The 17,787-nt window shown below is 40.6% G+C and overlaps 1 protein-coding gene across 11 annotated transcripts in view; it reads right to left on the bottom strand.

Moving 5' to 3' along the window:
• The window catches only part of RPS6KC1 (ribosomal protein S6 kinase C1), a 92,993-nt gene that overhangs the window by 42,090 nt on the left and 33,116 nt on the right, over positions 1-17,787 (bottom strand). For 7 of the 11 annotated variants that reach the window (XM_052806031.1, XM_052806029.1, XM_052806030.1 and 4 more), the window contains 2 exons: positions 9,316-9,434; positions 430-522 (listed from right to left, as the gene is read on the bottom strand). In XM_052806031.1, the coding sequence (XP_052661991.1) occupies positions 430-522; positions 9,316-9,434 (212 nt within the window). Of the gene's footprint in view, positions 1-429; positions 523-9,315; positions 9,435-10,098; positions 12,029-12,061; positions 12,199-17,787 lie in introns of those variants that run through there. The other 4 variants (XM_052806038.1, XM_052806039.1, XM_052806040.1 and 1 more) reach the window with 4 other exon arrangements.

Raw genomic sequence — 17,787 nt, forward strand, 5'->3', positions numbered from 1 at the left:
TCCAAATTCTCAGGGAAGGAGAACAGTCGTGTGTGTCCCCAGCCCCCATCTCAAGTGACAGTTCAAAAGTAGGAATTTCTACCCTTCCATATTTCAAGTATCCACCAGATTATTCAACTGAAAACACATCAACTCATCCTTACCCCAGTATTGTAACCATGAGTTCAATTTTCAAAAAAACAGGCCTCATCCTATTGAATGCCACCAAACATGTACCTTATCCTTTACCTCAAATATATTTTGCATGACCTTACATGAATTGCTTAGATAAAAGCCTTTTTTCTTCTACTTTTGTTATTTTAAAGTGCAGACGCATTTGAGTCATTTTCCCCTTTTGTTTCATATCCTTAAGATCCACAGCTTCAAAGACAAAATGTCAGCATGCAGTCGATTTATGACTGAATTCTTGAAGAGACACTGAAGAATTACCTTGTCAATCACCCCAAGGACTCTGAAGGCCTTCAGTTCCTCGGCAGGGCTCCTTAGGTTCCAAGAGGGCCTTGAACTTAGTGATCCTGGAGGCTAATGGAAGATATCAAAGATTATACATCAATCAGGGTGGTACTTGAAGGAAGACTGCCTGCTGAAACAAATGCCAGGCCGAAGGAAACTAAATTTATCATAAATCAGAGAGAGTGAAGATGAAAGGAGAAGTTTTCTGTTTGTCCTTAGTGGGCAGGAAAAAAAAAAAAAAAGAAAAAAAAACCCAACTTGCAAGTAAATAAAAATCAAGATAACGTTGAAAACAAAAATTTTAAAGAGAAAAAATAATGAATTTTTATACTTTCTATGCTTAATGGAACCTGGCAATCAATTACTCAGTTCTTATCCCATCACAATAATCAATCAAAGCCTTATAGGTATTTTGGATACAAAAATAATTCAGAGATCACTGAGGAGGGGAAAGCAAATTAGAGCCTTTTTAAGTCTGAAGAACATAAAATACAGAATTACAAACAGGGCTCTCTGGTGAGCTTTATGAAATCCTTTTAACAACAAGGTGCAGAACAGAAACAATTCCTAAACCTGCCTTAGAAAAAGGTAGCTAGCCACATATCATTAATCTAGAAATTAACACCATAGGAAGATAATTGGCAGGTGCTAACTATTCAAGTCGTTAATACGCACAGATTTTTTTCTCCATGCTATGTTTTGTAGTTTCCGAGGGCAAACTCAAAGCTTGCATGTCAAAGGAGGGAACAATGTTTCAACTGGAAATCTTCTGGGACAAAGATTGACCTCTTAAGCATCACATACACCTCTGGCATGTTAACAAACATTTTCAGAAGTTTCTAGTTGCCAACTGAGAGAATTCATTAGATCCTCCTCCAAAAGTTCAGCATGCAGCTTCTAGTAGAACCACAGACCTGGATCTCTTCCTCACAAATAAGGTAACTTCATTTGCAGAGTTGTTGAATGCCAAAACCTTTTTAAGCATAACCTGGCCTCCGCAAGTAGACTTCTATTGCACAAAGGTAAAGGAAGAGGAAGGTGAAACTCCTTGATTTTTAGGCTTCTAAGAGGCAAAAGCTGTTTATCTAATTCATCAGCGTCCTGAGGCAATATTTAAAAATACGTCACAAAGGAAAACTGCTGGTAAGCAACTATGCTGTGAATGAAATGTTTTAAGTATCAGGAAAAAATCAAGACATTTTCCCTCATGAGGAGAAACTCCCAGAAAAAGTGAAGATCCAGAACTAGGTCATTCTATCTACATCCTCCCTAGTGTTTCGCCTCCAACAACTTTACTGTGCTCTCCTCAAAGTCCAGAGCACCTTCCTGAAGCCCTCCCCAAAACTGGTTCCCCTTCATGTTGCTGGTCAACCACCTTCTCTCCTTCCAAATTCTTTCCCAAAAATCAACTCTTATTTTAGCATTGACTGCAAAATTAAACAGAGAGGTTCAAAAATACATTTTCAAAAAGCATGGAGAAAAGTGTGCTTTTCTTCTGTGTTCACCTACTGGGCTCTGTATTTAAAAGAGTTTATAATTTATCTTCATTTATCTATCTGGGTCTTATTATTTTGTCATGTAAACACTGCAGAGCAAGAGTGCCAACAGCAGTTAAGAGAAAACAGCCCAGATTCTAAAAATCACTAAAGCTTTTAGTATGAAGATGAAAAAAACCTCTATATTAAGTTTTTTCTCCAAACCTAATTTAGGATCCACATTGTAGTGAGCTGTTGGAAGGTCGAGGGAGTTCTTTTGTTGGGTTGTATTTTAAGAGTGTGCAATTCTTCTGCAATAACGAAATATTTGCTTTGAAACAAAGAGTTGTGCTAACACAGAGTTTATTCATGACAAGATTTCAAAAGCATTTTAAGGAATACATTTAATGAAAGAGAGTATTTCCAAATCCTCTAGACTACTATAAAAGATTTCCACTTCTATCTGCATGCTCTTACCTTTTATAAACCTTCCTCCATAATCAAGCTTTTAAAATTTTCTCTTATGCATAACATTTCAACCACGAATTACGTTCATACATCTCTAAAGAAGTTAATAGCTGTCTAATAATGCTATAGAATCAGACTTCTGCACCCATCATGTCTGAACAGCCCCCAGAAAACAGTATATATTTGGGTCCTTCTCTAAAATATCACCAATAGTGGCACAGTCAGTAATACTGTGTACACACATTGTTTTCCATATACGCATTCTACAGTCACTTCTTACCTTAAAACGATCAACAATCAGATCGACATCACCGCAGCTCCCAGTAGCTTCTCCATTTTTATCAGTTTCAGATTATTTTTTTCTCTTTACAGTACTTTGGTTTCACTATTAAAGTCTAATAGTGGAGCCCAGTGATGAGGAGGCATCACATTCTGTTGTGAAGCAAGCTGGAAGCAGACTCTAAATACCCAATTCCCAGAACTACAGCAATTAAGCACTCTATGAAGCTGCCTGCTCCTCTGAATAGAGTAAAAATTCCAAGCTCAGCATCTAGTCATCAATAAGAAAAATAACTAAAACACAGCTCTCATCAAAAATAGAGGAACAAAAAACAAACCAGGAAGGAGAGTAACAAAAACTCAAAGGCTTCATTTGCCTTTAGAAATAAGGCATTTATATTCTAAAGAAAGTAGCAGGCTATGTCTGCCAGCAGAAGGCCTTCAGCAGCCTGTCCAAATGCTCAGCATGCTGCTCAGGTATCCCAGGACCTTCTCTCCTGTGGCTAGGCCCTATGTGTTTTGAAACTATTTCCAGACTACACTGAGTTGCACAGCTGGAGTTATCTGACTTGGGATCGGTGTCATCACTTCCTTTCCCACCATCACCTTTTGGCTAGCATATCCTAATTTCAAGTGGAAAAGGATGATGCTGATCGTGATGCTGGCCCCTGTAAAGACCCAGCAGCTTGTGGCCACCACTTCCCTTCGGAAGGCTCTGGTTTTGCAAGCTACACAATGAAATATGGCACTAGCTCTCACCTCACCTTCAGCATCACTACCAGCAGCTATAAGAGCAGGGGGAGAAAGAGAAGTACACCACCAGCCAAGCAAGAGGAAGAGCCTCTTATGTTAACCTCATTTAAGGCAAGAGCACTATCCCTAGCCCGGTGACACAAACACCATTTGATGGGAAATGATTCTACTGCTAATGCTGCCACCTTTGACAGCAGTCACCACGGAACCTCAGGATAAAAAAAGAGCACTTTCACAAACACCAGTGCAGAGCTGCACATCAAAATGCAATCTTCCCTCACCATTCAGAGGTCTGTGTCTGATGACTTCGGTAACCATCCACCTGTAGTATAGCCAGACCCTCAACTGCAGCAAGAAGATGCCTTGTTTTGAAGCAGATAGTGCTGGCCTGAGGTGCAAAGCTCCCCACCATGGGTATGAAAGAGCTTCCAGCTCTCCTGACCTGGCAGAAGATCCTGGCCCCTTCCTCACTCTGCACCACAGGAAAACAAAGTTGCATCTCTGCATGCATCTGAAGGCGGACAGAGCTATGGTGTGCTTCAGGTCTCCAGTGATCACAGGTTTGGGACCACATCTTCCCTGAAGCTGGGATACATCTGGGGTCATGCACATCTGGAACCAGCAGCAGACAGCAATGCAGAATGTGATCTTGGAAGCCTTGAGACTAAATTTCTTATTTTATGTTAAATTTACATCTCTCAGAACTACAGCAGTGTATTTTCTTTACGCTTCATGTAATTTTCATGCACATTTAACGAGAATTTTAGGAAGTAAGATATCCTATGAAAACTGCAAAGACTGAAGACTGCTTTTCCTGTTTGGGCACCAGGCTTGCATGTAACTCTTGTTATTAGATTGCTTTGAAAATCAAAAATAATTGACATTTTAAAAGACAACAGCTTTTATTGCAGTGTAAAAAGAGACAATTCTGAATAAAAAATTGGGCATAAGTAGAACCAGAAATAATTTCAGAGAGTGAAAAAAATATGCATTATAAAAATACCAACAAAGTTAAAATGGACCCACAGCATGTACATGTAGCTGTGCTGGGCCTCACAGCTGACCGCTATGTAAGACTGCGGCTTTCTGACAGTCAATCCAGTGTGATTCAAAGGCTGTTGCTGCAGCTCCCACTCAGGCTGGAAGGTGGCTCCCCAGAACTGCTACTTATAAAGGGGCAGAGGAGAAAATACAGCTTGAGAATCTTCAAAATGGCCTGCTGCTGCCGTTACCCAGTGTCCTCAAACATTTGTCATCAAGAAGGCCCTCGAGGCTGCCGTGCTGTGCTAGAGGAGGAAAAGGAGGACAGCGTTTGCTGCAGCTTGTTTTTCTGGAAGGTCTGCATACCTGTTTACAACCTCCAGAAGCTGTCTCCACATCTTCCACTCCTACGGGTCACAGCAAGGCTTTTTGCAATGTTTACAAGACCCTGTTCAAGTAAGTTCCCAGTTCATGGTCAGTCACAGTTGCGTCAAGTTCCCTGTGCTGCTTTTCAGCCTTAAGAATTCTTCTACCTGTCCTTAAGCCCTCTACCATAACCCTTTTTTAACAGTGCCAAGGGTTCCCCAAACACCTCCTCTTGTGCTCCTCCCTTCACCACTCAGACTTGCCAGCAGCAGGGTGGTTGCTAAGGATGCTATCCTTGAGGGCTACACCGTTGGCTTTTTGTTGAGGCAAGAAAAGTAACAAACTACTATTGTTCTTTGTTTGGTTTCCATGGCATCAAAGATAATTTTTGCTTCTCAGACCTGAAATGCCAGGCCTTTGCCTCTAGGGAAGTCTGGTCTTCAAAGAGGCAAGGGCCTGGCATTTTGCACCGCAGAAGAATAGCTCGCTTCCTTCTGCCTCAGGTCCCCAGAGAAAAGCCGCCGTGCTTTACTGTCACGTGGTGCTCAGACAGCAAATGCATGGCTTGGGGTGCATTTAGCAGGGCATAGTCTTTTGAGACTGCTGCACATGGTTCAGCACACAGCTGGCAGCCTGAGCTTTTGGGAGATATGAGAGACTGATGGGTGCAGGACAATAGCTGAACCTGCACTTCTGAGCTTGGCTCTTCCCTTGGTGGACATTTCTCTGGCCTGGTGGATGAGAAAGAAGATGTGATGTCTAAGAAGGCCAGGTGAGCCTAGTTTTGACGCTGATCACTGTGGTGTTCCTTGTAAGGGCACAACAGGAAACACAAAGCTATCTACACCAGACATGGGTGACAAAGTAGTTCTGCCTTGTAACATCAGGTCACGAACAAGAACACTTTTGTCTTAAATGCTGATGCTTGCTTACTAGTCAGACCTCTTCAGAGGTCTCGACTTGGAGAAAATTAATTTATTACCAATCAAATCAGAGTAGGGTAATGAGAAATAAAACGAAGTCTTAAAACACCTTCCCCTTACCCCTCTCTTCTTCCCGGGCACAACTCCACTCCCAATTTTCTCTACCTCCTCCCTCCCAGCGGCACAGGGGGACAGGGAATGGGGGTTGGGGTCAGTTCATCACACATTGTCTCTGCCGCTCCTTCCTCCTCAGGGGCAGGACTCCTCACACTCTTCCCCTGCTCCAGCATGGGGTACCTCCCACAGGAGACAGTCCTCCACAAACTTCTCCAACGTGAGTCCTTCCCACAGGCTGCAGTTCTTCATGACCTGCTGCAGCATGGGTCCCTTCCACAGGGTACAGTCCTTCAGGCACAGACTGCTCCAGCGTGGGTCCCCCCCATAGGGTCGCAAGTCCTGCCAGAAAACCTGCTCCAGCGTGGGCTCCTCTCTCCATGGGTCCACAGGTCCTGCCAGGAGCCTGTTCCAGCACAGGCTTCCCACAGGGTCACAGCCTCCTTTGGGCATCCGCCTGCTCTGATGTGGGGTCCTCCACGGGCTGCAGGTGGATATCTGCTCCACCATGGACCTCCATGGGCTGCAGCGGGTCAGCCTGCCTTACCATGGTCTTCACCACACGCTGCAGGGCAACCTCTGCTCCGGCACCAGGAGCACCTCTTCCACCTCCTCCTTCACTAACCTTGGTGTCTGCAGGGTTGTTTCTCTCACATATTCTCACTCCTCTCTCTGGCTGCAATTTTTGTCACACAACAACTTTTTTCCCCTTTCCTAAATACATTATCCGAGAGGCACTGCCACCATTGCTGATTGGCTCAGCCTTGGCCAGCAGCAGGTCTGTCTTGGAGCCGTCTGGCATTGGCTCTGTTGGACACAGGGGAAGCTTCTAGCAGCTTCTCACAGAAGCCACCCCTGTAGCCCCCCCACTACCAAAACCTTGCCACACAAACCCAATACAGCACCCCCACTGCCCATGAAGTTCCCTGCACTGAACGATGCTTCCCATAACCAAACTGCACTCTGCCCATTGTAATATAGGCACAGGTACTGCTAAGGTACACTATTGTCCATCATTTTCTTGCAAACCAATTTCAATTAAATGGTTCAAACTGTGCTGGGCTAACAGGCATAACAGCACTTGGCCATGCTTCTAGGAAAGGCTTCCTAAGTGTACTAAACACAGTGATTCTTCTCAAAGACTTCAGTGTTCCTCCAGCAGGGAAGAAGTGACAAGAGACCTCTTTACAGATTCATGTGAGCAAAGAAGGCATTGTACAGTGTGATTTAAACATTAGCATTTATATATCCTATCCGAGCACCAGCATTTGACCAAGGGATGGTATCAGTCAGCACGATCTACAGCAGTAGGAGGTGCTAGTGGTAACAGACCAGCCTTGCCCCAGCAATACCAAAGGCATGTAAATAGCAGTTAGAGAAACACAAAGCTGGTGCGAAGTGATGGTGCAAGGAGGCATACACCTTTTACGCTATAGACTTAATTTCTGTAGGAGAAGGACACAAAAAAATATTTGCATGTTTCCACTAGTATCTCCCAAGAATCACACTGTGTATAGATGCAGGTCATTTCAGTGCACTTATCACTGTCTGCATGGGGTGGAATAATTCATGCAAACTCCAATATAAACTATCTTGGGCAGTAAAAAAGATAAGCAGTAACTAAGGTGCAAGAATTCAGGTCTGTTCAGCAACAAACGTTCAGGAAGAGTCACATTCCTCACTTTCCTTAAGACACTAAGCCAAAGCACAGAGCATGCCAATTCTTAGTGGTTCCTACCACTACCCTTACAATAACTTTGGGAGATAAGTCCTTCTCCCAAATAACTTTCAGCTATCAACTCGGAGTCAAGCTGTTCTTTACCACAACCATCACGATCCATCAGTACCATCTGCCCTTGATGCCAGCAAATTCCAAAGCTCTAAGATAAAAGTCAAATTTATGCATTATGAAGAGCAGCCAATAAAGGATATTAAAATACACGTACAGCCAAAGCCAAATCGTGGAAACATGGGGTTTTTTTGTAAAAAGGAGAATAAGCCAGGTGCACCATTTTGCTTGTGCAAAGTCAGATTTGCCCTAACTTGTCAATTTTGAGTTTCAACACAGAAGAACGACTTTCTATTTTCACCACTTTTTTTTTTTTTTTTCTTGTCTTATCCCAATTAATCCTGCTTTTCTTTGGATCTGCAGAGAAGGCACGTGCCTTATTCAGTACAGCATGCAAGAGGGATTTATTTACCTCTCAAGTTCAAATACAAAAATGCAACCTATCTCTTCCTCCTTCCCAACCACAATTAGTTTTTAAACTTATAAAAAGGCAAAAATAGGCTGTTGATGGGGTTTTTATCTTGTTCTGCAGTTTCCAAACACACTGAGGTTTTCATTCAATATAGATTCTTCCCCATTTTCAGGGGTGTTTGACCCAAAGAAAGACTACCTAGCAGGACTTCATATCAGTCCAAAATACTAAATTGTTCAGTACAATTCATGGCAGCAGCAAGACTCCAAATCTCACAAAATATATCCCATTTGGAACATCCTCAAAATTGTACCTATGGGCTCTCAACATAAAAAAAGCTACCCTTCAAAATCAGTGATTTTGCTTTTTTAATTTATTTATTAGGCAGTCAGATTTTATAAGGCTTCCCATTTTTGCAGCAGTAGTCTCAAAGCATTTTTAGATCTGTGCAAAATAAGAAGCAATAATCTTCTGCCCCTTTTGTCCTCACTTGATATAAACGTAGAGAGACAGGAAGTTGGTAACTTCTATATTTACTACAATAGGGTGGTCATTGACAATCACACACAGTTTAGCATGACTGCAGTAAAAGTCTAAAGTAAGTCCTAAAGGAACTGTTTGGGGAAGGGCAAAGTAGAAATTGATTGAAGGTATCTTGGAACAAGCTTTGTTTGTCTTTTGTACAAGTGCAGATAAGGGTGTTTCTGCTTAAGAAGGTGGCAATTACTACAGAAACTCCTCAAAAATCAAGAAGCAGCTGATCACTAAAGCATATCCAAGAGAGACATTTGAAGGGATCAGGAAGAACCTTTGCTCAGTTAAGTACTTATTTAATGGAAGATTCATCTCATTCCCGCCGCCACATGCTTGACTCACTTCTGAGACACCATTATGTGCTAGCCTAAAGAAACCAACAGCCTTCTCTCTCCCTACAGGACCAAGCAATATTCTCATGGGAAAGTCAAAAGAAACATTATGTTCTAGTGTGGCTTTTTGCTTTACCTTTAAATTCTTTAGCATAATTAAAAATGTTTACATCATCAACTATGAGAAGAAGGAAAGCATAAGAAAAAACAGGCTTGGATTAAATCAAGCACTTTTCATAATGCTATGAAATGCAACCAACAAGGATCAGACAAGAATGGCAACTTAACAGAAACATAACATCAAAATACTTCTCAGGTCTCCTGAAAGAGAAGTTCTAGACAGTTTTTGAACCTCAATCTTGAATATGGTTTGCTCAAAGGCAGGACAATTTAATTATACCAAATTCTGGTTCAAAAAAAAGAAATTAAAGCCTACCATAGAAACAGATGCATCTTCAGAGGATTTACGGTAGAAGCTGGAAATTCTTTCAGCACGCATAAGGTATTCTGCGGTCTTCCTTTTCACTGCTTCTCGACGCGTTGGACTTGATTCACCTCAATGGAGAAAAAGAAAGTTATTTTTTCCATAGAGAGAGGAGTACTAAGTAATCAAAGCACATGACTGCTTTGATTCTACCTTTTTGATTTCCTCTGGGTTATTCATAATCAAACCTACAGATATGCATCCTACAAAAAGCAAATACTATGATCTCAGAGTTCTACAAAAATAACAATTTAAGCCTTGCTATAGACTAAAGTAAATAAAAAGTCATACTTCATTTTTCTGTGATCTGGTATACGTTCCTATGGTAACATAAGTAAGAACTGAAACAAACCACTGATCTGAACATTGTACTCCAAAAAAACCTCAATTAGGGAAGACAATAAAACGTTTACAACAAAACAATTAAAAAACTTGGGATTTTCCTCATGTTTCTAACACCGGCTTTCCTAAGTATAAAGGAAAGCCAGAAAGGCTATTAATAGCCAGAAGGCAACATAAGAGACACCAAGAATTCTTGCTCACAGCTTTCTGATGCTAGCTGCTCCTTGCCTGTTGGCTTGGGGTGACAGGAAGAAAGGAGTAAGCACTTGCACCAACTACTTTACTTCCCAGATGGCTGAACCACCACTGTGTTATGTCTAATCTAACCAAACTCTTGCAAGAAGCGAGAATCCCGTGATACCGTGCAATTTCTGTATTCACTCTAAAACTTACAGTTTATGTTTAGGCATTCACATCATGAGCAGTATATTGTTATAATAGACTCAATTTGTGATGACAACACCCAACCAGTCAACTGCTAAGCAAAGATAAAAAGACTGTGAGCCACAATTGTTATAACAGAGAATTGAGATTACTATGCTAAAAAATAGTTAGAGACAACTGTCCCAGAAGAAGTCTGAACAATAGCAGAGACTTCATATGGCCCCGAGAGTCTCTTCCAGCCCTAACTGAGGCCATCCAAGACTTGCAGAAATACAGCCTTGGCTGTGACAGGCTTCTGCGCCGACAGGTGCAAGCCAGCACCTCTCACAAGCCAATGCTCAAACAGGGCAAGGAACTGCAAGGATATCTGCCTAACAGCTACTCAACATGAAAGACAAGGCAAGGAACAAGAGAGGTAATAAATTAAACACACAAATACACAAACCCTAACCAACAGCAGATAACAAGAGACAATAACGAAGACTAGAACTCATAAGACACTGATCAATAGGCCATGAAAGGAACCTCTGAGTGTAACCTTGAAGAAGTTCAACCAGAAACTTGGTAACTGATAAGAAAAAAAACAGGATTATTGAGAGTTATCAAGAATGAGTCTCATAAAAAAGAGCAAACTTATTACAGGATGTCTGAGGGAGAACTTACTGTGTAAATACTTGCATGCAAAACTTATTGTGGGAGGTTTCCAGGGGGGATTGTGGCAATGCGTAAGACATTGCAAGATGTTTAAGAGCAGGATTAAAGGTGAGGAAAGGGAGGGGTCAAGGTGGAGGGGGGACACAAGCATGAGAAAACAGAGGTGGGAATTTCATGGGTCAATTGTGTATACGGCAGCTGCTGGTCAACACACTTGTCTGACTGAGCCCTGTACCTGACCACCACTGTCTGTCTTACCTTCTCATGAAACTCTGTTCCTCACTATTTCCTGCATTACTGTGCTCATTATTCTCTGTACATAAGATATGCCAACAAACTTCAAGCCAGATAAGCAGGCAAGTCAGACAAAAATATCAGAGCTGGACCATGGACCTTGGGGCCAGCTACCAGAGACCTGAACAGTGGGTCTTTCCCTGACCAGCAATACTTCAAAAGAGGTTGGGCTGTTCACACTGCCTGTGGTTATGTTGGTGTCTGTAAAAGCAATATCCTTCTGCCTGTGTCAATGTGTTTGCGGTCAACCATGTTCATACAGAGTATGTGTGCACACATGCAAGCCCCTCTCAGAAATTTGCACTCAGCTTCACTGCTGGTAGGACCCAAAAAAGGGGTAAGCTGCAGCCACGTGTCTCCAGCAGCTCAGGGCAGGAAGAATCGCTCTGATCCTTCAGTCAGCCAGATCTGGCTAGCTTTAACACGAGCTCCTTAATAAAGGAGAAGGAACAGGTTGTCTGACTGTTCAATTTTCCCAGAACACTTTCTAGATGGCAGAGAATAATGAAAAACTAAGTACGAGGTCTCTTCAGAAAGTTCATGGAGAGCTCCTCTGCTGTAGGCTCTCAGAGCTGCTGTCTTCCCCCTGCCCCACACAAGAGAAAATGAATCATTGCTCTCACTTTAAATAATCCTTAGACTCAGAGCGTGAAGAAGGCAGAGGCTCTTTTCCACTTTATATTGCCATGGTCTACTACTAGTCATTTTAACCCTGTTATAAAATAAAGACTCACCCCTCCCTTTCATATCATGACTACAAACTACCTAAACACACAGAAGAGCCATACAGACACCATCAAGAATAAGTAACAGAGACTTACGATCTACTCCAAGCTCTGCTGTAAGTGATCTATTGCAAATCTTATTATCCACCTCATAGCAGGAGGGAAAAGTGATTGTCACCTCCTTGGACAGAGACACAGAGCCCTGCTCTGCAAAAAACTTTGACTACACTCAGTTTGAGATAAAGCTGGACAGTCAGAAATTCAGTGCTCTTTCAGCATACAATATTATGGATATGTACCAATTTCTCAGTAATTTCTCTCATTCTAAAGACAGAGGGGACTTTGTACCAGGTCCAGCACCTCTTATATCAGTCTCTACTTGGTAGGATTCTCCTGGTGAAATTCCCCTGGATGAGAGTGCCAGTCTTACTCCCATCTAGGATAAAAAAAATCGACACTCAATTGTTTGAACTTGGATTTGGCTTTATCAGAAGAGAATAGATACACGGTATTTTGTGTCTGTTGTAATTTCTTAAAACATGACTAACACTCTTGCTTTCATCTCTACCGTTAATCTTACAGCACCATAAAAATTTCTTGTGCCGATCCACTGGTTATCACCCACATTCTTAGACACATGAAGTGGCAGTTGCTCAGCGAAAACAAGTCATCTGCACAGCAACAATAAACTCTTCAGCCAGCATTTTCTTCAAGCAGACTGGTAGAAAACTGCTAGGTTAGTGTCTAAGGCTATCATAAAAGTCAAGCTCACTGCTTAATTGTTAGTTATGTGTATTTAGTTTGGATGCTTATTGCCTTTTTTCAATGCTTCAGTAATTTTATGGTAATTAACACAAACAAGCGAGGATGTCCCCTTAGAGCTGCCTTTGTTCTCCGTACTTTCATAAAACATTAATTTCAGTTTTCCTTCTACTTTCCTTCCTGAATAATTTGTTAAATAACATTTGCAAACTGTTCACTCATTAAAATCTTCAGCCATAGAAGAGGGTGTGGATTCACAAAACAATGTTTACTCAAAAAGTTCTTCCATCTTATTTGTGAATAAGATCATTAACAGTTCAGTCTCTGAATACTTTAACAGGTGGATGTTTGAGAATTGGATTTATGGATGTAGGATTTTGGCTTTATTCTTTACATTAGTTTATCCAAGAAAGTATAAAAAGCTACATTCCAATACAAATTCCCATTTAAACAGCCAATATCTCACAAAAATCTGTAAAGAAATACAGGATATGAATTTAATAGATAAATAAATAAACGTTACTTAAAAAGCCTTAAACACAGGGTGTTGAGTAATAATAAAGAGCCCATTGAACTAAAAATAATCTTTACCATTTATGCCAAATTTCAGGTCACAGAACTCTTCACTTAAAACCAAATAAATCACTAAAACACAGTACTAGAACAAATCCTTATATTTGACAGATGTTAAAGCTGTGATGCAGACTTCATGCATTTTTTTTTTAAATGCAGTATTACAATTTGCTATGGGATAGTGTTTTTAGTTACGCAAAATGTGTACTGTCAAAAGAATTGACTAATTTACTCCTAGTTAAGAACTTTTGATTTAAACATTGTGTGAGCATATTGAGCTCCTATCTCCATTCTGTGGTTAGCCCACAATAATCTAAAAAGGTATCTCTCTTTAATTACAATTTAAACTTGAAAGGCACTTTTCTTTAAATGGCAGCAAACAGGAAGTGTTTAAACTGTGTCAAAGCCTTTGATGAATCTTTACAACTGCTCATAAAAGATCATCCTGCTTAAAATAATATTGATTTTTCATTTATTTTCCTAGATACTAGAAGATTTACGTTTCATCTGATCAGGATCAAAGCTTCTCCCCCCTCCTGATCACTGGGATTCAATCACCAATGTCTTTTTACACGTTTAAAAACTACACTGCTAAAGCAAGATATAAAAGTGTAGCAAGGCTGATCATAGAGACCTTAGAATAAAAACCCCTCAAGATTCCCTGTCTCTCTCCCTCTGCATTTGCTACAGAGCAGCTGTGCCTCACACAGATTCACATGAATGAAAATATTAAGGCGAGAAACCACCCACTTAGTTTATTTTCCATATGACTTTCCTGTAATTATTTTGTAAACTGTTCACACAACAATATATAAAAACATCTGCAAAAACAGGTAATTAATGTGTCAAGCCAAACTAATGCATTTTTTATGGTGTCCATGCTTCGTCAACTGTAATTATAACTCTTTTTAAGCAAATGATGATGTGTTTGTTGCAATGTGCAAGTGGTTATTTTAGATGCTCTGTTTACTATTACTGCAAACAGAATATAAAAACTCTACAGCTACTTTGTTGCACATATAAGCCTTCATCTACACAAGCACAAGCAGGCTGCTCCCTCATTTTCCAAAGGCTTTGCCTATTTCAAAGAAATAAAATATCTTAAAATGGAAATTGGCTTTGGAAAGGCTGACCAGGCCACCCGCTGACCAAAGTAACAGTAGCCAGGACATTAGGACAGCAGCCAATGATTTAAAATTTGTTCTTTAATTTTTATTTCTAAGGACAGCTCAGCTACCATATATTTACAAAAACAGACGTTCCTAACAACATTCAAATGATCTTGAGGGTTTGATAGAGGAAAACCACAAATATCAGAATAATTGTGCCACTGAGTTCATCTGTGACTTGCCTGCTTGTTCTCCCATAGTCACCTGATTTGAATGAAAAATACAGAGAAGCAGCACTTCCACAGAGTATGTACATAGCAGTAGCATCTGGAAAACTAGCAACATGTTTGTTTGTCTTCTACTCAAAAGAGTCTTCTACCCATACCCCATAGCACCCCAGAAGAGTACATACCTTTGAGGGATTAGATAACTCAATGTTGAAGTGTTAAGTGTTCAGCTCAGTCAACTGTTTATTCAGGCATCAGATCTTCTGTAATTCTATCATATAGGAAAATTACTTATGTTCAGATAGTAATAGCAAAAGCTATTGGAAGGGGGCCATATCCAATAAACTGAAACAAACAAACAAAAAACGTCTGGGCAGTAAGGACCATGGAAAAAATCTGTCCTTTTCCCCCAAATAATGTGGGGTACTACTAAGAGAACACATCTCAGATGCACAGAAGTGCTGTCAAACTTGCTCTGGTCCTTAACTATTCTCCTCCACAGATCCAGGATGAAATCATGTGGAAGATGTGTATCTTACTGGATGGTAACAAAGATAGCTCTAGTCACCATTTGCCACTAACACATATAATATCCCACATCCAGTAAATCACAGTATATAGCACCCACACAGGAATTCAAGATATTCCTTCCTTCCTTCCTTTGTGTCTGACCACCTCCAAATCATCCCGTACCAGGCATTACTGCACTCCCTACCTAACTAGCTGCTTGACCAAGACGTGGATATTTCGACAGAAAAGGTAAGGCTAAAAAGTTAGCATTACCTGTCCCAATCCTCTACAACCTCCATATTTCAAATCTTCCAGCTTTTCTCTCAAACTTACTAAAAATATATGTGGGCTGCCTTTATTTAAAGAAGATATCAGAAGAGTTATGCTTCAGGAAGGAATGTCCTCTTGCAGAACAGGCTACAAGAATTTGTGGGAGACTGCCTGTTGTGCTAACCCCAAACTCCATGTTCTTAACAATTTAAACAGTAAAACTTTCTCTAAATACTGAAATCTTCAATGAAACATTTATAATTGCCAAATCTAACAGCTATAATACCATTTTTTATTTTTAAAAGTTTCTTTATCTTCTTCACAGTCTTCCTGCACATATCACCCAGCTGGATTGCTGAATTTTTCAAAGAATTGCTCTCTATAAAAATGCAAGGGAGTAAGCCTTAAAAGATTTATTTCTTCTCGCAATGAAAAGAGGTTTAGCAGCACCTTCCTTATTAGTGGGTAGCCCAGCTGTTATTTTTACCTAATTGGTTCAAGAGGACCTCTGTTCTTCTTAGGGCAAACACTTCTTACATCATGTGAAGCAGACTCCTTTGTCCATATTAGCCAAACAAAAGCTCAGGCACACCGTAAGTGACAATGCGACTCATAATCCAGCACAGGTTTGTGACCACTTTGGACACAGTTTTATAACCCCAAAATTTATTTCAGGAAGGGGAAGAGCTGCTGATTTTGGAACGAGTCTCCACCAACTTTCACAGGAGAGTGGGTAACCTTTAATTTTCAAACAATTACTTAAGTGAAACGTGGCAGGTGCTGGGGTAGATTGACTCTTCAGCATCAGGAAAGATGCTATAGATTTTAGCAGCAGGTGGCAGTTTGGAATTGTGAAATAAGCCCACTAGCTCATCGTCTCTAGTATGCTATGTATTATATTAATGATGAGTTCCTTTGAGGTGGTGGCCAAATTCTGCAGCTGAAAAAAACCTGTAAATATTAAAAAAATAAGACCAAGTTTAAGCCCATTATGGTAAAACAGTTCGAAGTGATTTTTTTTTTTTCCTTTTTTTTTTTTAACATTTTGAGAGAGTCAAAATTTATTAAGATGCACCACATTTATCACAACCCTTCTTTCTTGCTTTTTGAAGATCCAGGACAGTACTGTACTCTAGCAACCAAGAAGAAAAGCCACTTAAAAATTAAACCTCTCGTGCTGAAGCACAAATGTGTGACAGTGAGCGGACACCTAAGAATTCTTGTTCCAACTTCCCAGTGTGTTCATAACTATTATGCCTACATTTTATACCTCATCATCATTGCAGGTTGCTTGAGACACAGATCTACACTTCCTGTGAAATTACCAATTCCGCATCCTGTAGAAAACCTAAGGTTACACACCAGTGGCATAAATACCTAGGTGAACACTTCTCTGGAAAAAAAATGTTGGCATACGTGCCAAAGTTAAGATTACATAGAAGAATGGTGTGGGTGAAATGTGTTTTGAGTGACCAGTAAAGCAGGAGTCAGTAACACTCAAGATGATAAGAAACATAACTTTACAGAAACACCAATCAACAAACATCTGTTTATAGAGAAATCCTCATGTTAAATCCACAAGGTTGTGGTAGCTTTTCATGTGCATGTGTGACTATCTGTAAAAAAGCTAAAATGAATGGTCACACAACACATACCATTTCAGGGAGGAAAAGCTTAGGTTCCCATCCATCTGCTAAAACTTGTAGCCTGCAACTGCAAGTTATTTCACCAAAGTAAGACTTCACAACATGAGAAACATTCTTGACCACTTTCCTGTAAAATTACATAAGAATAAGGGGGGGGGGGGGGGGGGGACCCCGAGAGTGTTGCAAGACAGAAAGACAAGCAGTGGCATCCTAGCACAGACAAGGAAACAAAATGGTGACAGCAGCAGCAGGTCCTCCAACACAAGCACCACAATAACAGGAGGAGAGCACTGACAGAGCAAGGAAAGAAGTTACACAGGCCACCACCACAGAAAAGAGGAAAAGATTTTCCAAGTTCTCTGCACTCTTCCTTCTTAACTAAAAGGACAAGTCCAAATTAGAATCAGCAACCACGAACATTCCTTGTTTCAGAGCACAGGGAACACAGGCACACAGACACCTACCCCGTCAAGTAAGAACACGTTACTGCAGTTTGAAGCATAAAGTATTGCAGAAAGAAAAAAAGACAGATGAAAAAACAATGATGAGATTTATCAATCCTGATGGTCTAATAGTACTCATAAATATAATTCATACGTACTTTTATATAGTACTATGGGAAATGGTATCTTTCCATGAGCAATCACTAAAATCTCTACAACAGAGGAGCCAGTGGCAAGCCCTGTAGAGATCAAACCTATACTAGTCCTTCCACACAGCTGTGAAACTAGAGAGGCTATTTTAGGATACTGGAAGGGAAAAGAAGGAAAGAGGACAGGAAAAGAGAAAAGGAAGATGTGAAAAGAGAGAAGCTGTATATGCAAGAACTGGTTGCGGGGCAGGGATAGGGGATGGGAATCAGAGCACTGATTATCATGCAGCGTCATGCCCTTAAACATGTCAGTTAAACCACGACAACATATCTATG

The sequence above is a fragment of the Harpia harpyja genome, chromosome 13, assembly GCF_026419915.1.
Source record: "Harpia harpyja isolate bHarHar1 chromosome 13, bHarHar1 primary haplotype, whole genome shotgun sequence".
Classification (NCBI taxonomy): Eukaryota; Metazoa; Chordata; class Aves; order Accipitriformes; family Accipitridae; genus Harpia; species Harpia harpyja.